This window comes from Bufo bufo, chromosome 6 (genome assembly GCF_905171765.1).
Source record: "Bufo bufo chromosome 6, aBufBuf1.1, whole genome shotgun sequence".
Taxonomy (NCBI): domain Eukaryota; kingdom Metazoa; phylum Chordata; class Amphibia; order Anura; family Bufonidae; genus Bufo; species Bufo bufo.
The window spans coordinates 36142835-36165853 of NC_053394.1; the positions used below are offsets into that span (position 1 = coordinate 36142835).

The window sequence follows — 23019 nt, forward strand, 5'->3', positions numbered from 1 at the left end:
AGTGCTTCCATAGGGTTCCGTTCCGCACCAGTCTGCATCTCCGGACTTGCGGACCCATTCAAGTGAATGGGTCCACATCTGTGATGCAGAATGCCCACAGAACGGCGCCCATGTAATGCGGTCCGCAATACGGCCACGGAGCGCACACGTTCGTGTGAAAGAGTCCTTATGAGAATCGGTTGCAGCATGATCCCTTTATACAATTGAGAGCTTCAGTCTTGCAGGAGGGAATTGGGTAAAAATCCATGTTTGTGTCAGACTGAGGACATTTACGCTGCCACATGACAATGGCAAAAATCTATGTCTATATGTGTCTGTGATCAGTGTTACGTGGTTTCTTGTTTATCTGACGGAGGCATTTTCTCCGTTTTTGGTTAAAAAAAAGAATATTTTTTTATTTATTTTTTTGAGACAACATTTGAAGCTGAAGCTATAGTAAAGTGCTTTGTTTCTCCCCCAATAGATCACAAGGCAGCAGTATCAGAACGCCTTGGCCGCCAGCCGTATGGACAACTCTCCACAGTCCCCAGAAATAGAAGTATTCAGTGATGGGGAGTCCACAAAAGTCACAAAGTATCACAGAACGTCCGAATCTCCGAAAGACGACACCGTGAGCACATTAGTGAGCGACAGAAACTGCAACTTGGGTAAATCTCCTTTATATCGCACATGGATTTTATATCACTTGTTTCATTTTAAAGGGAGGTTTCAAACAAGTATTAAAAGGTAAGTAGATGTAAAATACACACAGTGAGGGGCTGTAAGCAATGTGGGAGAGCTGAGACTGCAGCCATGTTCGTGCTTGCATAGGGCTGAAGTGGCTGCACATAATGCGGGAGATTTGCTAAACCTACAGATGCTATAAAATGACTGGGCAGTGTATGAAATGGCCAGTGCCAGAGAAGTGGAGTGAGTCCGTCTGTTTTGTTGGCATGGGTGGATTGGCCACAGACCCTACAGGAAAATTTCCCGGTGGCCACTTAATCCCTCCTCTTGGCTGTCAGCAAGGTACATAAAAACCTGATGCTCTCAGTATTAATTAATGTAGGAGCATCAGGCACAGCGGCCGCAGGTGCCCTCCCGAATTCAATGATATTATCGTCCTCGGGACAATGATACGGCTTCATATTGTGGGACAGGCAGCAGTATACAGTGCTGCTCTGTGGTATTTTGTTTCCCAGAGGCAGTACATTGTGCCGCACTCTAGTATTTGGTTCCGCTGGGGCGGTATTTTGTCCTGCACTATGGCATTGCTGGCCACACCTACTTCCGTTGTCCTGCCTTCTATCAATTTGGACCCGCCTACATCATGAGGCCACTTTTAGCTTTTTTTTTTTTTCCCCAGGGCCACTTTAACCCTTTCATGCATTTGGACGTAACTGTACGTCCAAATTGCAAGTAACTTACTGCATTTGGACGTACAATCACGTCCAATCTGCTTACCGGGGCTGTGACACTCTCCCGGAGAGCAGAGACAGCGGGGAAGCCGGCAAGGGACCAATCAGAGTGGTCCCTTGCCGGCAAGCACTGCGATTGGTTAGTCTCTGCTGACTAACCAATGCAAAATATCATTTATTTTTACCACAAAAGTGATTTTATTGCTGAAAAAGTAGTGAAGCATAAAAAAAAAAACTACATAAATTTGGTATCGCCATAACCGTATCAACCCACAGAATAAAATAATCAAATAATATTTACCACAAGAGGAACCCCATAAAAATAAAAAACACTGACAGAATTGACATTTTTGACCACTTCACCTCCACAAAAAATGGTATAAAAAGTGATCAAAAAGACATACGTACCCCAAAATGATACCAATAAAAACTACAGCCCGTCCCGCAAAAAAACATTGGTGAAAAAATATAAATGTTATGGAATTTAGTATATGCTGAAAAATTAGTAAAATATAAAAAAATACATGCGTTTGGTATCGCCATAACCGTATCAACCCACAGAATAAAATGATCATATAATATTTACCACAAGAGGAACCCCATAAAAATTAAAAACACTGACAGAATTGCAATTTTTGCCCACTTCGAATCCACAAATATTTTTAGTATTAGGCGCAGTGAGTGAAGCCGGCAGCAGGCGAGCGTCCTTCACTCACTGCGCCTAATACTAAAATGGACGGCGGGATGTGCGGGGCACGGAGGAGACCGAGGATGTCAATCACCTTTACAAGGACGTGCCAAACGGTGAGAGGACGGAGCCTCTAGGTTCTGCAGCAACGCCCCACTAGCACCTAGAGGCTCATTGGCATATTATAAAAGTCATTATTTAGCGCGAACGGCGGCAGACAGGGAGATATAAGTCATACAGTTATGTTCTGCTGATATTAGCACATCGCTCATCTCAGCCAGCTACCCAACGATTTTTCTGATGGCAGAAACCCTTTAAAAGCAAAGAAATTGTAATTTAAAAAAAAGCTAATTTTTCAAATTTTTTGCAAATTTATGATTTTTTTTTATGCATAAAGGTAAAACGCATCGACTCAAATTCACCACTAACATGAAGTACAATGTGTCACGAGAAAACAATCTCAGAACGGCTTGGACAAGTAAAAGCGTTCCAGAGTTATTACCGCATAAAGTGACACATGTCAGATTTGAAAAATGGGGCTTCGGCATTTGGTCCAAACTGACTGTCGCTTGAAGGGGTTAAGTTCCCAGTCCTGTTTGTTGGTGGTTTAGGCATTTGCGGCAAATGTATAATTGCAGCGTTTTAAGGGGCGGTTTGTGCCGTTCCTGGCAGTTTGCATTTGCTAAGCGAGGCCAGATGTTTTGTTGGCGGTGCTACATTTTTAGTCAGATTTATCATTGCGACTTTTTCTTAAAAGTCAGAAGTGTACTCCAGTCCCCTAGGGATGTACAAACTGGCGACATTTTTTAAAGGAACACGAATACACTTTAGACTGAAACAATCACTAGATATTTTGTATAACAAAAGGTTTGCAACATTTTGTAATTCTTTCGCAAAATATGGCTTCAAACCAAGCAAACAGTACAAAAAAAAGCCAAATAGTCGCCATGGACGGTCTAGACGTGCACCCGATTTATCACAGTGGCTCCGGTGGAATGATAAATGTGGTGCAGGGGCGGACATGTTTATCTAACTATTGGCTGGTTTAGTTTGAGATGGAATTTAAGGCCAGAATTGTCTCTCAATTTTAGTGCTAAACGTCACAAATCGGAAGACGCTCACTTTCCCGTGGCCCTTTTCCAATTAGGCAAATATAATGCACCAAATTGTGCCACATTTTGGTGCAATTTCCTCCAGAATCTAGGAGCACTCACATTATTAAATCCTCACCTTGCATCCTCCGCAGATAGTAGAACACTGTGGGATGTTCTGCTCATAGCAACCAGTTCAGCGTTCTTATCTAACCGGCACAAAAAAAGAAAGATGGAGTCTGGTTGGTTTATTTCAGACTCTCTAACATCAGGCCCGGTGTATACTGTAAGTATTATGTGTCAGTGCACTATTGTAAATGCAGTATTCGCTTGAAGCTTTTTGGTTTGTTTGTATTTGCCCCATAGACATTGAATTGGGTGGGAAACTGCATGCTTGACCAGCTCATTCAGGAGGATTCGGAGGCCTAGGGACCCCTGTTTTACTGATCAGTGGGGTCTCAGTGATCGGATATTTATCAGCTATCCTGTAGATAAGTGACCAATGTTCACGGCGGCACCAACCCCTTTGAATAATGACTGTTTACAGAAAAGCCACAAAACTAAACTTCAGGTGGAATTTGTTAAAAGGCATTGCGTACAGACATTTCATTAAAAAAAACATGTGGTGCTTAGTTATTATTATTATTATTATTATTATTATTTATTATTAAAGCGCCATTCATTCCATAGCGCTGTACATATGATGAGCGGTGCACATACATAATACAGAGAATTGCACTAATCATAAACAAGACAAGTTACAAACTGGTACAGAAGGAGAGAGGGCCCTGCCCGTGAGGGCTTACAATCTACATGGTATGGGAGAAGGACACAGTAGGAGAGGGTGAAGTTGGTCATGGCGGTATAGAGGCAGCAGGGTCACTGGTTGTAGGCTTGTCTGAAGAGGTGGGTTTTTAGGTTTCTTTTGAAGGATTCCACTGTAGGTGAGAGTCTGATATGTTGGGGTAGCGAGTTCCAGAGTGTGGGGGATGCAAAGGAGAAATCTTGGAGGTGATTGTGGGAAGAGGCAATAAGAGGAGAAGAGAGAAGGAGGTCTTGTGAGGATCGGAGAGTGTGTGTGGGGATGTATCGGGAAAGTAGCTCAGAGATGTAGGGAGGCGACAGGTTATGGACGGCCTTGTATGTATTTGTTAGTACTTTGAAGTAAATTCGCTGGGCAATGGGGAGCCAGTGAAGGGATTGGCAGAGGGGAGAGGCAGAGGAGTAATAGGGTGAGAGGTGGATTAGTCGGGCAACAGAGTTGAGGATAGATTGGAGGGGTGCGAGAGTGCTAGATGGAAGGCCACAGAGGAGAATGTTGCAGTAGTCTAGGCAGGAGATGATGAGGGCATGTACAAGAATTTTCGCAGATTCAAAGTTAAGGAAAGCACGGATGCGGGAGATGTTTTTGAGTTGGAGGCGGCAGGTGGTGGAAAGTGCTTGGATGTGCGGTCTGAAGGAGAGGGCAGAATCCAAGGTCACTCCGAGGCAGCGGACTTTGTTGACCGGGGAGAGTGTGCAGCCATTGATCATGATAGATAGGTCTGTTGAGGGGGTTGAACAAGATGGGGGAAAGATTATGAATTCTGTCTTATCCATGTTAAGTTTTAGAAAGCGAGAGGCAAAGAAGGATGATATAGAAGATAGACATTGTGGGATTCTTGATAGTAAGGTGGTGATTTCTGGACCAGAGAGGTAGATTTGTGTGTCGTCAGCGTAGGAGTGATACTGAAAGCCATGGGACTCTATGAGCTGTCCCAGGCCAAAGGTGTAGATAGAGAAGAGCAGGGGTCCTAGGACAGAGCCTTGCGGGACACCAACAGAGAGGGAATGAGATGAGGAGGTGGTGCGAGAGTGGGAGACGCTAAATGTCCGGTCTGTGAGGTATGATGTGATCCAGGAGAGGGCCAGGTCAGTGATGCCAAGAGATGAGAGAGTTTGCAACAGAAGGGAGTGGTCAACAGTGTCGAAGGCAGAGGACAGGTCAAGGAGAAGGAGGACAGAGTATTGTTTCTTGGTTTTGGCTGTCAGTAGGTCATTGGTGACTTTGGTAAGGGCAGTCTCGGTCGAGTGGTGGGGTCGGAAGCCAGATTGTAGGCGGTCAAAGAGGGAGCAGGAGGAGAGGTGGGAGGACAGTTCTGAATGGACATGTTGTTCAAGTAGCTTAGAGGCAAATGGAAGAAGTGATATGGGGCGATAACTGGACAAGGAAGATGGGTCAAGTGAAGGCTTTTTGAGAATGGGTGTAATGGTAGCATGTTTAAAAGCAGAGGGGAAGACACCAGAGTTTAGTGATAGGTTGAAGAGATGAGTTAGGGCTGGGATAAACACTGTGGTGAGGTTAGGGATGAGGTGGGATGGGATTGGGTCAAGTGCACAGGTGGTCAGATGAGCTTTGGAGAGTAGAGTGGAGAGTTTTTCTTCTGTAATGGTGGAGAAGCGGGTTTTGGGAGAAGAGGACCGAGCCGTTGTGTAGAGGGTCTGTGGGGACTGTGTAGTGAAGCTTTCTCTGATGTTGACTATCTTTTGTTTGAAATATTTGGCAAAGTCCTCAGCTGAGAAGAGTGGAGAGGGTGGGGGAGCTGGGGGACGGAGAAGGGAGTTAAAAGTGCTAAAAAGTTGTTTAGGGCTGTGGGAGAGGGAAGATATGAGAGATGAGAAGTAGGTCTGTTTTGCATCAGCGAGTGAGGATTTAAATATGAGGAGGGATTGCTTGTATGCGGTGAAATGATCATTTGAATGGGATTTCTTCCATCGCCGCTCAGCAGCCCTGGAAGCTTGTCTGAGTTTTTTGGTCAGGTCGGTGTGCCAGGGTTGTCTGTTGATTTTTCGGGTTTTGTTGTGTGTGAGGGGGGCAACAGTGTCCAGAGCTGTACTTATTGTGGTGTTATATAGGGTGGTAGCAGCTTCTGGGTCTAGGAGGGAGCAGATGGTAGAGAGTGAGAGAAGAGAGTCGGAAAGCAAGCGAAAGTCGAGATGTTTAAGGTTCCTGCGGGGGTGTGCTGGTGTGTGGACCGGGGGAGCAGCAGAAGAGACCAGTGAAGAGAAGGTGAGTAGGTTGTGGTCGGATAGGGGGAGAGGCGAATTAGAAAGGTTAGATAGGGAGCAGAGGCGGGTAAAGATCAGATCCAGAGTGTGACCATCTCTGTGGGTGGGAACTGAAGACCACTGTGATAGGCCGAAGGAGGAAGAGAGTGAAAGGAGTTTAGAGGCGGCCGAGTGGCATGTGTCAATAGGGATGTTGAAGTCACCCATGATGATAGTGGGGATGTCGGCAGAAAGAAAGTGTAGTAGCCAGGTGTTAAAGTGGTCAAGAAAGATGGTGGCTGGGCCTGGAGGGCGGTAAATGACGGCTACTTGAAGGTTAGAGGGAGAGTAGATGCGAACAGAGTGTACTTCAAATGAGGTGAGCGTAATGGAGGGTGGCAGTGGAATTGGGCTGTAGGAGCAGGTGTCTGATAGGAGAAGACCAACTCCTCCACCATGTTTGCAGCCGGGGCGGGGGGTGTGAGTGAATTGAAATCCACTATACGAGAGTGCAGCAGGGGAGGAGGTGTCAGAGGGTGTCAGCCATGTTTCAGTGAGACCCAGAAAGGAAAGCTTTTGAGAGATGAACAGTTCATGAATGTATGACAGTTTGTTACAGACAGAGCGCGCGTTCCATAATGCTCCTGCAAGAGGAACCAAAGGAACAGGGGTCAGAGGAATGGCTATTAGGTTTAGGGGGTTGGAGAAATTTGTAGAAGGAGATTTGTAGTGGGACATGGAGCTAATAGTGGGGATTTGCTGAGGGGGTCCTGGATTTGGAGAGATATCACCAGCAGTAAGGAGAAGCAGAGAAAGTGTTAATAGATGAGAATAAGAGAGGGCATGAGGTGTCTGTGTGTGTTTGGGAAGGAAGTGTTTTATGTTGGCAAACAGGTTTGTGCAAGCGGTCAGATGAGAAGGTAAAATGTAGAAAGAGATGAATAGTTCCTTGCTGGGTGAATGGATGTGAGGGTATTTCAGGAGGTGTTGGAAAAGTGGAAAGAGTAAGAGGAAAAATTGAAACATAGTTAATGCAAACAATGTCTGTAATTACCTGTGATCCCCTTCTGGTCCAATTCTGGTATAATTCAGTCAGTGCACTTAAAGGGAATCTGTCACCTGCTTTTACCATTTTAAGCTGGCACCATCGCTATGTTGACTAAAGTAACTTATTTCCAGCAGTCTTCTTTTTACTTTATTTCGTTTTGTCCTTTTGCTATAAAAGCCCTTTTTATGATATGCTAATGAGGCTCCAAGGTGGCCAGAGGGGCGTTTTTTCCCCTCTCCGGTGCCCAGTGACACCCCCCTGCAGTGCCCAAGAACGCCTCCTGATCCTGAAATAACCTTCCACAGCCCGGCTAACGGTTCCGCCCCCTCCCCACGTCATCGTCTACCTTATAGTAATGCCCCGTCCTTCTTCCTGTCGGCGGCCAGAAAACTCGCGCAGGCGCAGTACCGCCTGCGGCCTGCGCGATCATCAACCTTCTGAGGGCAACAGCCTCAAAAGTCTCATTGGGCATGCGCCGAGCCCAGTGATGTAACCTGAGCGCTGTTGCCCTGAGGAGGTACCGCCTGCGCGAGTTTTCTGGCCGCCGACAGGAAGAAGGACGGGGCATTTCTACAAGGTAGACGATGACGTGGGGAGGGGGCGGAACCGCTAGCCGGGCTGTGGGAGGTTATTTCAGGATCAGGAGGCGTTCTTGGGCACTGCAGGGAGGCGTCACTGGGCACCGGAGAGGGGAAAAAACGCCCCTCTGGGCACCTTGGAGCCTCATTAGCATATCATAAAAAGGGCTTTTATAGCAAAAGGACAAAGCGAAATAAAGTAAAAAAGAAGAATGCTGGAAATAAGGTACTTTAGTGAACATAGCGATGGTGACATCTTAAAATGGTAAAAGCAGGTGACAGAATCCCTTTAACCTCTTAAGGACATAGGGCGTACAGGTACGCCCTTGTGCCCTGGTACTTAAGGACACAGGGCGTACATGTACGCCCTGTGTATTTTCGATCACTGCCGTGCGGCTGGCAGTGATCGGAACCCGATGCCTGCTCAAATCATTGAGCAGGCACCTAGGCTAAATGCGCGGGGGGGTCCCGTGACCCCCCCCATGTCGGCGATCGTGGCAAACCGCAGGTCAATTCAGACCTGCGGTTTGCTGCGATTTCTGCATTTTCTGATCCCCGCGGTCCCTGACCGCGAGGATCAGAAACTTTATATGCCTAAAATATAGTTTTATTTACCCCCCCCCCCCCCTGCACCCCCGAATGATTTTATGGTGGCGGGAGGTGCAGGGGGAGGGTTGCGGGCGGTGGGGGCGGGAGGCGGGCGGTGCGGCAGGCGGGATCGCGATCCCCCGCCCGCCTCCCCTTGTATAATCGTTGGCTTCTAGTGGGTATACCAGGGTGCCAGCACATTGCTGGCACCCTGGTATAAACGGCTGACATCTGCGATGCTATGTTAGCCGTTTAACCCTTTCCATACAGCGGTCCGTACGGACCGCTGTATGGAAAAGGTTAACAGTGCAGGGAGCTCCCTCCCTCTCCCATCGGGGGGCTGCTGTGCCTTTGCAGCCCCCCGATGGGGAGGGAGAGAGCCCCCAGACAGCCCCCCGACAGATCCCCGTCCTTACCCTTCCCCGTCTGCGCAGTTCTGACCAGTACTGAGCAGACGGGGAAGGTTCCCATGGCAACTGTCCATGGTGCTGAACAGATCTGTGCTAAAAGCATAGATCTGTTCAGTGTAAGTAAAATACAGTACAGAACAATATATATTGTACTGTACTGTATTATACAGACATCAGACCCACTGGATCTTCAAGAACCAAGTGGGTCTGGGTCAAAAAAAAGTGAATAAAAGTGAAAAAAAAGTAAAAATCAAAAAACACATTTATCACTGATTAAAAATGAAAAAAATAAAATTCCCTACACATGTTTGGTATCGCCGCGTCCGTAACTACCTGATCTATAAAACGGTCATGTTACTTTACCCGAACGGTGAACGCCATAAAAATAAAAAACTATGATGAAATTGAAATTTTGCCCACCTTACTTCCCAAAAAAGGTAATAAAAGTGATCAAAAAAGTCGCATGTACGCCAAAATTATAACAATCAAACCGTCATCTCATCCCGCAAAAATCATACCCTACCCAAGATAATCGCCCAAAAACTGAAAAAACTATGGCTCTTAGACTATGGAAACACTAAAACATGATTTTTTTTGTTTCAAAAATGAAATCATTGTGTAAAACTTACATAAATAAAAAAAAAGTATACATATTAGGTATCGCCGCGTCTGTATCGACCGGCTCTATAAAAATATCACATGATCTCACCCCTCAGATGACCACCGTAAAAAAATAAAAATAAAAACGGTGTAAAAAAGCCATTTTTTGTCCTCTTACGTCACAAAAAGTGTAATAGCAAGCAATCAAAAAGTCATATGCACCCCAAAATAGATGCCAATCAAACCGTCATCTCATCCCGCAAAAAATAAGACCCTACTTAAGATAATCGCCCAAAAACTGAAAAAACTATGACTCTTAGACTATGGAGACACTAAAACATTTTTTTTGTTTTAAAAATGAAATCATTGTGTAAAACTTACATAAATAAAAAAAATTGTATACATATTAGGTATCGCCGCGTCCGTGACAACCTGCTCTATAAAAATACCACATGATCTAACCTGTCAGATGAATGTTGTAAATAACAAAAAAAAAAAACGGTGCCAAAAAAGCTATTTCTTGTTACCTTGCCGCACAAAAAGTGTAATATAGAGCAACCAAAAATCATATGTACCCTAAACTAGTACCAACAACACTTCCACCCTATCCCGTAGTTTTTAAAATGGGGTCACTTTTTTGGAGTTTCTACTCTAGGGGTGCATCAGGGGGGCTTCAAATGGGACATGGTGTCAAAAAAACCAGTCCAGCAAAACCTGCCTTCCAAAAACCGTATGGCATTCCTTTCCTTCTGCGCCCTGCCGTGTGCCCGTACAGCAGTTTACGACCACATATGGGGTGTTTCTGTAAACTACAGAATTAGGGCCATAAATAATGAGTTTTGTTTGGCTGTTAACCCTTGCTTTGTAACTGGAAAAAAAATATTAAAATGGAAAATCTGCCAAAAAAGTGAAATTTTGAAATTGTATCTCTATTTTCCATTAAATCTTGTGCAACACCTAAAGGGTTAACAAAGTTTGTAAAATCAGTTTTGAATACCTTGAGGGGTGTAGTTTCTTAGATGGGGTCACTTTTAGGGAGTTTCTACTCTAGGGGTCCATCAGGGGGGCTTCAAATGGGACATGGTGTCAAAAAAACAGTCCAGCAAAATCAGCCCTCCAAAAACCAAACGGCGTACCTTTCACTCTACGCCCCGCTGTGTGGCCGTACAGTAGTTTACGGCCACATATGGGGTCTTTCTGTAAACAGCAGAGTCAGGGCAATAAAGATACAGTCTTGTTTGGCTGTTAACCCTTGCTTTGTTAGTGGAAAAATGGGTTAAAATTGAAAATTTGGCAAAAAAATGAAATTCTCAAATTTCATCGCCATTTGCCAATAACTCTTGTGCAACACCTAAAGGGTTAACGACGTATGTAAAATCAGTTTTGAATACCTTGAGGGGTGTAGTTTCTTAGATGGGGTCACTTTTAGGGAGTTTCTACTCTAGGGGTGCATCAGGGGGGCTTCAAATGGGACATGGTGTAAATAAACCAGTCCATAAAAATCAGCCTTCCAAAAACCATACGGCGCACCTTTCACTCTACGCCCCGCTGTGTGGCCGTACAGTAGTTTACGACCACATATTGGGTGTTTCTGTAAACGGCAGAGTCAGGGCAATAAAGATACAGTCTTGTTTGGCTGTTAACCCTTGGTTTGTTAGTGGAAAAAATGGGTTAAAATGAAAAATTAGACAAAAAAATGAAATTCTCAAATTTCCTCCCCATTTGCCAATAACTCTCTTGTGCAACACCTAAAGGGTTAACAACGTATACAAAATCAGTTTTGAATACCTTGAGGGGTGTAGTTTCTTAGATGGGGTCATTTTTGGGTGGTTTCTATTATGTAAGCCTCGCAAAGTGACTTGAGACCTGAACTGGTCCCTAAAAATTTAGTTTTTGTAAATTTCTGAAAAATTTCAAGATTTGCTTCTAAACTTCTAAGCCTTATAACATCCCCAAAAAATAAAATATCATTCCCAAAACAATTCAAACATGAAGTAGACATATGGGGAATGTAAAGTCATCACAATTTTGGGGGGTATTACTATGTATTACAGAAGTAGAGAAACTGAAACTTTGAAATTTGCAAATTTTTCCAAATTTTTGTTAAATTAGGTATTTTTTGGTGCAAAAAAAATAATTTTTTTGACTTCATTTTACCAGTGTCATGAAGTACAATATGTGACGAAAAAACAATCTCAGAACGGCCTGGATAAGTCAAAGCGTTTTAAAGTTATCAGCACTTAAAGGGACTCTGGTCAGATTTGCAAAAAATGGCCTGGTCCTAAGGTGTAAAAAGGCTGTGTCCTTAAGGGGTTAAGAGTGGCACTTGAGAGATGTGGCATTTGGAAAGACCAGGGTCTGAAAGACCTAAGGACTTAGATTTATACCACTCAGTGTTCAATCAGGTGTGACCAAGAGGGGAGGGGGCTACATATGGCCTAATCAAGGGGCACCAGATACAGGGGTGAAATAGTCAATGCAAACAAATACTCAATAAATCTCGCAGGGAAGGAGACATTAATGCTTCAGAAAAGACATACCAGGATTTAGAAGGAGAGATGAGAGGGGTGGACAAGATCAGACTGTGGAAAAGCTGGGTGTAGCAGTTAGCTTCAATGCAGACATACCTGGAGATGAGAGAATTGGGTGATGGTCAGTAGGCAGTGATGACAAAGAGGATTCAATATCCATAATATTACATTCTGGTATAATTCAGTCAGTGCACTTAAGAGTGGCACTTGAGAGATGTGGCATTTGGAAAGACCATGGAGGGCATGACCGCCAGAGGTCAACATACTTACTATAATTTACACCAGAAGCTAGGGTTAATTATAGCTCAGATCTACACGGGAATAGCTGGCATATATTTGCTTTTCTGGTGCACAGACTGCCACAAAATGCACCAAGTTTATTAAGAGTCCTCAAGAAATTTAGCACAGCCTTTTTCCAGTTTTTCTGAGATTTTTTACCTAATGACCTATCCTCTGGATAGGTCATGATAGGTCATCAGTATCTGATCGGTGGGGGTCCGACACCCGGGACTCCCACCAATCAGCTGTTTGAGAAGGCACACACGCTCCCGGTAGGTCTGCGGCCTTCTCGCTGCTTTTCCTAGGCCATGCGACGTCACGTTCACCTGTCACGTGGCCTTGGAGCAGCTCAGCCCCATGAAGTGGATTTCCACCTTTTAATATGGCATACAATGTAGTGGGAAGCAGGAAGAAAATTGCAAATGGGAAAAAAAAATCAATTCCTCCACCGTTTTACGGGTTTTTATAGTTATATCTACTGAGCTCATTTTTTGCGGGATAATCTTTAGTTTTTATTGATACCATTTTGGAATGTGTGTAACTTTTTGATCACATTTTGTTGGGTAAGAGAAGCGATGAAAAAATGGCAAATTGGCCATTTTGACCCTTTTTCCCGTTACGCAATTCACCGTATTTTAATATTTTAATAGTACGGGCGTTTTCGGTTGCGGTGAAACTTATGATGTTTATATTTTTTGTTATTTATGTATTTTTTTTTTTATTCTACGGAAAGGGGGGGGGGATTTAAACTTTTATATATATTTTTAATGATTTTGAAGCTCATATTTGCCTACAAAATCAATTTTTTATTTTTTATTATGAACAATCATGGATTTTTTACATCCATTACAGAGAACCTTTCACCTGGATATCTATAATCGAATTATTATACTACCTTATAGTGCGTCCCCCAGTGATGTCTTGGCAATTTATTTATTTTTTCTAAAGAACCCCCCGTTCGTCCGCTGTGGTCCCCGTATCTTTTGGCGCCTCATATGCCAATGAGGCTACTTGGTTATACTACGCGTGGACTTCTCCTGGGCGCGGTCATCTTCTCCCTGGCTGGGAGCGCATCCAATCAGAGCGCCCTGCTCTTAGCCAGGGAGAAGGAGCTCAAGTTCTCGCGGCCAGTATCTGTGTTTTGCGGATCCATGCTTTGCAGACCCTAAAACACATACGGTCATGTGCATGAGGCCTAAGGCTATAAATCTGGCTTTAGGCCTTGTTTAGACAAGTGAAATACATGTCGGGAAAAATCCGACATGCATTTGTCATAGAATCTGTGGTAGAAATCCAAGGCTGAACCTTGGGTTTGGCAGTTTGCATTGCCACGGATCCGCGTATGGGTTTAGCACCTATTAATGGGGAGCTATGGGAAACTATGATAGAATTCACCTAATAAATTGCGTTAAACATGTAAATATATATTTTTTTATGTATCGGGGTGTGAAGAATGTAACCTGTCTCCTCTCTACAGCCAGCAGCAGATCAGATGTTCTGAAAAGTCCTAATGACTCTGTGTTCTTACACATGGATGACATCCCCCAGATAAGAGAGGAGCTCGCAGACATTTACAACTACACAACAAGTAGGTTTCTGGATCCTGTAAAATGGTGTGACTTCTAATGATATCTGGCAATACATGTGAATGGGGCATACAGGACAGGTCTGCAAATATCTACCGGAATTCCACAACAGCGAAATCTGAACCACGTGGTGGGCATTTTGTTGTAGAATTCATAGTGTAAATGTAAAATAAAATTAGAAGGAGATAAAGGGCTTCTGTCACCCCACTAAACTCTTTTTTTTTTTTGTGTGTATCTATACATTATGTTATTAATCATTTTCGTTCAGTAGATATGTCAAAAAACGTACTTTTATGATATGCTACTTACCTGTCTACCAGCAAGTAGGGCGTCTACTTGCTGGTTGCAGCCGCAGAAAACCGCCCCCTCGTCGTGTTGATTGACAGGGCCAGCCGCGATCTCCTCCTCCTGTCAGCATTTCAAAAATCACGCGCCTGTGTTGATTTGGCGCAGGCGCTCTGATATAAGGAGGCTCGCCTCCTTAGCACTCCCTCAGTGCGCCTGCGCCGATGACGTCTTCTCTTTCGGTGACGTCATCGGCGCAGGCGCACTGAGGGAGTGCTGAAGGAGGCGAGCCTCCTTATCTCAGAGCGCCTGCGCCGAATCAACACAGGCGCGCGATTTTTGAAATGCTGACAGGGCCAGTCGGAGGAGGAGATCGCGGCTGGCCCTGTCAATCAACAGGAGGAGGGGGCGGTTTTTTGCGGCTGCTACCAGCAAGTAGACGCCCTACTTGCTGGTAGACAGGTAATTAGCATATTATAAAAGTACGTTTTTTTCTACTGAACGAAAATGATTAATAACATAATGTATCGATATATCGCAGGATAGGGATTATAAGTACACACAAAAAAATAATGAGTTTAGTGGGCTGACAGAAGCCCTTTAAAGGAAGTGTCATAAGAAAATGGCCTATTGTTTAAATTATGTTTTTGTGTTAAATAGGGATTGTACCCTGTGGCAGGTCTTGAAGGGGTTTTCCCATCTCAACATTTATGGCATATCGCTAGGATATGCCACAAATGTCAGACCGGAGCAGGTCCCACTTCTGGGCCCAATCCTATCTCCAGAACAGGGCACCTGAAGTGAAGGAGAGCACACCCTGCTTCCACCCTGTGTCCTTTTCATTCATTGCTATAGGACTTCCAAAAATGGTCAAGTGCACTCAGCTAGTCCCATGGAGAGCAAGCCATGCAAGCGCAACCACCTTTCTATATGCCTCTATGGGACTGTTAGAAATAACCAAGCCAGCGCTCGTCTATTTTTGGCACCCCTATAGCGGTGAATGGAGGGTGGCTGTGCATGTGTGGCTGCTCTCCCTTCACTTTGGAGGCCCCATTCTGGAGACAGGAGTGGGTCCCAGATGTGGGACCTGCTCATATCTGACATTTGTGGCATATCATAGCAATATGCCATAAATAATTAAAATTTACTCACCAAAATTTTTGTTTCCTGGAGTCATTAAGCAGCACATAACGTAAGCTGTGCTGCCAAGGATGACCAGGACGTTAAGATTTCTGCAGGCCCTCCATTGTGCCCGGCCCCGAGGCGAGAATCATACTTTCATACTTACCTCTTCCTTGCCGCTGGGTTCGGGCCCCAACTCTTCCCTTCAGGTGCCACAGGTATTGTGTCTCCCCACATGATGCAGGTCACATGGCCGCTGCAGCCAGTCACTGGGATGACTTGTCACCTATGTGTCACATGACCCGAAATTGAATAAAATGTGATCAAAAAGTTGTTTGTACCCCAAAATGGTACCAATAAAAACTACCACTAAAAACAAGCTTCTCAGCCTTGTAAAGGGAAATATTTAAAAAGTTTTTTTTTTTTTTATAAATAGTAAAACAGGACAAAAACTGTATCAATTTGTTATCGCCGTAGTCATACTGATGTGCAGAGTAAGGTTATCTGCAGCTGGCTGTTGCGGCAGAAAATGCCAGGAATCGACCGGACAAAAAATGCTGCGAAAATTAGTTTTTGCCCAGCCAATTTACAGCATATCTGCCGGATAGCCAACATATCTCTGCTAGACCCCATTATAGTCAATGGGGTTGGGCGGGCAGGCAGCAGCATTTGGCAATGCCGTATCCGGGGAACTCTGGCAGGCTGTTCTCTGTGGAACAGCCTGCCAGAGCGAAAGTGAAATCTGTTTTATTAGGCTTTTACAATCTAGCCCTAATTTTCCTATTCAAACATAGAAATAAAAACAAAATAATTTTTATGCTTCTGACAGATCCCGATTCTTGCTGTGTCATCGTGGACCTGGAGCATTCCAGCGGAGAGATTATTTCCAGTTCAGCAGTGAACAGCAGCGAGGAGACACTTGGCAAGAAGTTATTGAGGACACTGAGTATGTCTTATTTACTCTGCGACTGATCTGATGGCCAATGCCTGTAAAGGTGTATTTACAATGCGCTGATAAGCAGATGATTGTCTGCTCGTTAGTGGAGGTGAAGAGCTGCATCGATCCCCTCCACAGTATAAGGACAAGCAATGGCTACTGCTATCGCTTATCCTGCATTGCTTCTGGGCAGCAGATCGCTGTTCAAACAGCGCAATCTTCTGCCCAGAAATTATGATTGAGGTGTCTGCACCAACAATCTTTTCACCTGATGAACAAGCATTTCATTCGTTCATTGGGCGATCTCTGGCAATTTTAGATGGGCAGATTATCAGGAGCAAGCTTTTGTAGGAACGTTTGTTCCCGATCATCTGCCTAACAGTTGGGCGGTCTAAATGAGACATAAGACTCCCTATAGCAGCTGGATCTCTGCAAGGAGAATTAGCACCTTTCAAGAACTGCTGTAAAGGCATCTCGCCCAGCCAACCAGAATCCTACTCTGTACCGATGAGGAGCAAAAACTCCAAAAGACCACTGTCCACAGATGGTGGGTCTTGTTTAGTCTCATCTCCCTAGTCATGGGCCAGACAATGATATACAGAGTATCTACCTATAGGTTGCATTAGAGACAGTTTACTTTCTTCTGGACAGCTTTTTTCCAGGGAAGAGTAAAGGGGTATTCCCAACTGAATATTTGTGGGATTTCCACAGGATATGCCATAAATAATTAATTGGTGAGAGTCCTACTTCTGGGACCCACTCCTATCTCGAGAACGAGGACCGCCGTGAAGAAAGAATTGGCTGCGCATGTGCGGCTTTTTCAATTCACTCCCTATGGGACTTCTGACTGGACTGGAGACTGTAGAGAGCCACACATGCGTAGCCACCTCTTTCTTCACGGCGCCATGAGACTGGGTCCTGTTCCTGACATAGGAATGGCTCCAGAGGTGAGACCAGTACCTGTCAGGCATTTATATGGATGTGCTATAAATGTCCAGCCTAGACAAACCCCTTTATGACAATGACTTATATAGTATGAGCGATATAGGGTTGGACAATTCTCCAATTAGATTGCGTGGGTGTTAGGAGATGGTTCCCAAACCAGATACATATAATTTAGTAAGACTCCTGTACTCCACTTGGATTTCAATATAATGCTTTTTATTTTGTGCGGTTCCAGTCAAAAAACGTTTTCGGCTAGACAGCCTTCTTCAGAACAACTGGAAAGGCATATAAGGTATCACAATAAGTGTGCAATAGTCATATAGCATATCAAGTATCACAATAAGTGTGCAATAGACATACAGCACATGGTATATCGATTATAATTTAAATTGACTTATATAGTATGGCACCACCTGGTGTTCAAAGTATATACCAGTGTGAACGTTCACCTTATGAATGGAGTGCAGGTGGACACACATGCTCAGTCATTATCCCCACAGCAAAGTCTCTGCATTGTGATCCTCTGTTCTGCCTGCTTGTCAGGGAAGGACTAGAGCCCCTGCAGTAACACGATAGTATAGAAAAAGTGTATGAAAAGACTCATCCTGCAGGAGAAGCAAGAATGGACCAGAATGTCAGCTACCGGATTTAGAAGGACTTAAAGGAAGCTTATTCTGTCTAGAGCCAATTCCCAGCACTGCAGGTTTTTTTTTGGTATAAAAATTATTTATGGAATAACCTCTTTTATATTATGTGGTCTGGATTACTGGAGATACTGTTTGCAACCTCCACCTAGTTTCAGACTCTCTCCCTGTATTACATGCTGGATGTGAGGCTTGTGTGTCCAGGATGACGCTGTCTTCACTAGCTCTCATGTTCAACACAGCTTCTTTCCTGGACTGATTTCTCCGTCTACAGCTCATGATTGATCTCCTCTCACTGGTAGTGGCAGTCACTGCCACCGAGGAGTGTGTGATTCCTCCCCCCACGCAGGGTTTGCAGGGGGGTTCTACTTTCTCTGTACACTTGTGCACAACCTGTGTGATTTCCCCTTCATTTTCCTGCAAACGGCCTTGTGTGCGCTTTCGTCCTATGTACAGCTGGTGTGAGCTGCTCTCCTTGGGTGTCCTCCTCCCTCCACTGCCGTGTACAACATACTCCCCCTCCCTGCTGCTCTATCTGATATTAAGAGTAGGGAGGGGGAGAGCAGAGAGAACGGTCAGAATGAGCAGCATCAGCAGCTAGGTGAAGTACTTACACTCTGCAGAGGGAAATGGTAGAACAGTTTTAGTGAAGCTTATTTAGAAAGTTACTTCCTTTTGCATTCAGGAAGCAAATAAGCATTTAAAAGAATTTAGTGAAAATATGTCCATAACCTCTAATGGACATACAGTTATGTCCATAGGATGGCACAGGCACATGTGGTTAAGATGTGATTTCGAAAGCAATGAACACAACTCCCTTTCTACTTTGCAGGTGGCAAAACAAGGAAAAAATCCAGAGATGCGGATAAAAGTCCTGAAGAAAGTTCCGTTTTGCACCTAATCACATGAAGGCAAATCCATGTAATCCTTGTGACCGATGTGATCGCGGGAATATCGATGGGAGTTTCACAAGTTCCTCCTTGTTTGCCATGCCTATGCACTTTTCTTTTTCTGAGCACACCTTTTCTACACGTATACTGTCTGATTGTGCCGCTCCAGAAAAGGTCTGGGATGAAACAAGTATAAAATGCAGAATGTCATAAAGAATAGCTCTGTGGGAAATGACCAATTCATTACCTAGAAGCAGCACAATCTATAGTGTCCTTTTAGTTATAATTAAGGGCTCATGCACACGGCCATTGCCCGGCTATGTCCGTATTGCGCAAGATGTGGTGTGGAAAGGAGGCACAGAACCCTACCGAAGCACTACGGAGTGCTTCCGTGGGGTCTCCCTCCGTGACTCCGCACAGCAAAAAAATAGAACATTTTGTCCGTGCAAATTGCGGTCCCCGGTGCACGGAATGGCCGATCAATGGCTGTGTGCACGAGCCTTAATAGTGACCTGTTTCTGTTTTTTTATATTTTATATTGGAGGAGGCCGAGGGCGATGATTGCCCAAATGTCTTGCTCAACGCCTCCTAGAGCTACTTATGATGCGAATATCCAGTAGCTCCAGGACTCTTCTAGGACTCCTGCTCAAATCCGTGGCCCTGTTAAAGCTCTGAGCAGGAGCTGCAGATTCAGTCCCAAAGACAGAATGAAATCTCAACCTGAGAGACCCCTGCTTGTTTATTCTTATGGGAGACAGCAATGACCAGTCGATTTTTAAAATTCATTTTTATCATTTTCTAGTTAAACCTAAGCTACTATTGACTACCCAAAACTCCTTGCATCAGTCTATAGAGGACATGATTACAGTCTGTAGAGGACCTGCTGCCCGACATGTAATGTAGTCACGTGTCCTCCATAGACTGTAAAGTGTTTAGAAACTACAGTCGCTGAATGCAGTACAAAAAAAAAAATCACACATTTAAACTGAATGTGTGATACTTACCCTTAAGACACTGTGTCGTTTTTATGTCCAACATTCTGTGCTGATCGATTCCAGATTCATTTTCTGATACAGGGATCCAAGCCATCTTCCCTTCACCTAGTAATTCAGTACAATTCAGGTTACCTGAAGCCACCACTAGAACTTGAGTTGTATGCAGTATGCTCCTAAGCTCCCCCTAGTGGCGACAGCGGGTAGACAGAACTTTAACTGTCTATGCGGGGAATTTGGGGCTCTGTATTATCAAAAAACTGAGCTACAACTATTATAAAGAAATATTGTAAGGCTACTTTGACACTTGCGTTGTTAATTTCCATATTGAGATCCGGCAAAGGATCTCGATACTGAAATTAAACGGATCCATTTTGATTTTCTGTTAGGATGCGGTTGTGTGAAATCAAAAACAGAAAAAAAACTAAATACATTGAAAGTCAATGGGTGACGGATCCGTTTTTTTTAGGTTCCTACTTACAGTGTTACATTGTTTTCAGCGCCAGGTCCATTTTTTTTCCCATTTTTATGAACGGACACAAAACCAGAGTTTGCAGCGGTTTTGTGTCCGGTCACAAAATGGACTGCTGCCGGAACAAAGAAATCCTGATGCATCCTGAACGGATCTCTTTTCATTCCGAATGCATGAGGACTAAACGGAAACTTATTTTTTTCTGGTATTGAGATAATCTGCCGGATATCGATACTGTAAAACAACAGCACAAGTGTGAAAGTAGCCTTAGATGAATCTGCATAAATGTTGGACCTATTTACATTTTAAAGGGATTTTCAGATTGTTTTATACTGATAACCTATCATCTGGATAGGTCATCAGTATCTGATCCGTCTCACTGCAACCCCTCTGATCAGCTGTGGAGCTCACTGGAGCGCCCCAGGCTCCTCATAGCCCGCCAACCACACGTCCATTGTATAGCGCAGGGTTCCCCAACTCCAGTCCTCAGGGCCCACTTGCCGCTGAGGAACACTGGTATAGCGGCCGTGCTTGGTATCACAGCTCAGCCCCATTCACTTGAATGGGACTGAGCTTCCCCCAGCCCATGTGACTGATGAATGTGATGTCACTGGCCTCACGGGAGCACTGCCGCCTCCCCAAATAGCTGATTGGCAGGGGTGTCGGCAGTTGAACCCTCACAGATCAGATATTGATGGCCTGTTCTGAGGATAGGTCAGCAGTATAAAACACTCTTTATCATTTCTCTATATACCCACTAGAAGTCTTGAGACAGAATTTAGGAATATATATATATATTTTTTTTTTTATATTTTCTTAAAGATTCTTTGTTCTAGTGAGAAAAGCAACTGCTAAAATATATGAGCTATATGTATAAACTGGACACTGATAGGTAATATTTTTATAATGTGATAACATCGCTGACTCAGCTTTATTTAAAAAAATGTATTGTATCATATTGTAGGTTTATGGAAATGTCATCTTGATGTTACATTCCTAATACAGAAGCTGTCAGCACAGGACAAGATATTCTGGAAGAATCAGGGGTGGACACAGACAGCTCCGGACCCCAGTGCTAGACCAGCATATGGGCTCGTTGCTTTCCAGTCGTGAAGCGTTCTCCTTAGTATATCCTCCTTATGTCTCACTGACACTTCACCATTAATTGTGAGCTATGAAATTCAGGAGCTCAGTCTTTTATATGCAATCTACTAGACAATAGGATTCTGCTTATTGCTTTAAAGAGCATCTGTCAGCAGGTTTGTCCCTATGACACTGGCTGACCTGTTATATGTGCACTTGGCAGCTGAAGACGTCTGTGTTGGTCCCATGTTCACATGTGCCCGCATTGCTGAGAAAAATGATGTTTTAATATATGCAAATGAGCGTCTAGGACCAACGAGGGCGTTGCCATTATGCCTACTTTGATTGACAGGGCCAGGCAGGTGTGGGGATGTTTACACTGCCTGCCTCTGTCACTCAAAATGCAGAAGGCGCGGCAGTTGCAGCGAGAGCAGAGCCTCTAGGTGTAACGTCAACGTCCCCGCTGCTCTTAGATAGAGGTTAATTTGTGTATATATATATATATACACAGTTGTGTTCAAAATAATAGCAGTGTGTTTAAAAAAGTGAACAAAGCTCAAAATCCTTCTAATAGCTTTTATTTCCATACACACAAATGCATTGGGAACACTACACATTCTATTCCAAATCAAAACATGAAGAAAAATATATCAAATTTGTGTTGTTCCTCTAAAGAAAATTGAAGAAAAGTGAATATTAGACTGTTCAAAAAAACAGCAGTGTTTGTATTCTTCTTTACAAACTCAAACATTCACTATATAAACTGAAAAATGTTTGAGGATTTCGCTTTCCTTTGAATCACTTCACTAATATTTAGTTGTATAACCGCTGTCTCTGAGAACTGCTGGACGTCTGTGCTGCTCGGAGTCACCACCTTCTGGCCCCTGTGAACAGGTATTCCAGCCCAGGATGATTGGACTACATTCCACAGTTCTTCTCTATTTCTTGGTTTTGCCTCAGAAACTGCATTTTTGATGTCACCCCACAAGTTTTCTATTGGATTAAGATCCGGGGATTTGGCTGACCGCTCCATAACGTCAATCTTGTTGGTCTGGAACCAAGATGTTGCACGTTTACTGGTGTGTTTGGGGTCGTTGTCTTGTTGGAACACCCATTTCAAGGGCATTTCCTCTTCAGCATAAGGCAGCATGACCTCTTTATGTATTCTGATGTATTCAAACTGATCCATGATCCCTGGTCGGGGATAAATAGGCCCAACACCTTAGTATGAGAAACATCCCCATATCATGATGCTTGCTCCACCATGCTTCACTGTCTTCACAGTCTACTGTGGCTGGAATTCAGTGTTTGGGGGTCGTCTGACAAACTGTCTCCGGCCATTAGACCCAAAAAGAACAATCTTACTTTCATCAGTCCACAAGATGTCTCTTTAGGCCGTCAATGTGCTCTTTGGCAAATTGTAACCTCTTCAGCACATGTCTTGTTTCCACCAGTGGGACTTTGCAGGGGCTTCTTGCAGATATCTTTGCTTCACATAGGTGTCTTCTAATTGTAACAGTACTCACAGGTAACTTTAGACCTTCTTTCATCTTCCTGGAGCTGATTGTTGGTTGAGTCCTTGCCATTTTGGCTATTCTTCTATCCATTCGAATGGTAGTTTTACGCCTTCGTCCACGTCTTTCAGGTTTTGTTTGCCATTTTAAAGCATTTGCGATCATTTTAGCTTGGCAGCCTATCATTTTCTGCACTTCATTATATGTTTTCCCCTCTCCAATCAACTTTTTAATCAAAGTACGCTGTTCTTCTGAACAATGTCTGGAACGACCCAATTTCCTCAGAATTTCAGAGAGAAATGCACTGTAACC

General features: G+C 44.0%; 1 protein-coding gene across 1 annotated transcript in view; it reads left to right on the plus strand.

Moving 5' to 3' along the window:
- The window catches only part of CNNM1 (cyclin and CBS domain divalent metal cation transport mediator 1), a 43071-nt gene extending 22491 nt beyond the window's left edge, over positions 1–20580 (plus strand). Inside the window, exons 9-12 of the mRNA XM_040434609.1 lie at positions 464–647; positions 13715–13825; positions 16060–16176; positions 18589–20580. Coding sequence (XP_040290543.1) covers positions 464–647; positions 13715–13825; positions 16060–16176; positions 18589–18665 — 489 coding nt within the window. The 3' untranslated portion in view covers positions 18666–20580. The remainder of the gene's footprint in view (positions 1–463; positions 648–13714; positions 13826–16059; positions 16177–18588) is intronic.
- The last annotated feature ends 2439 nt before the right edge of the window (positions 20581–23019 follow it).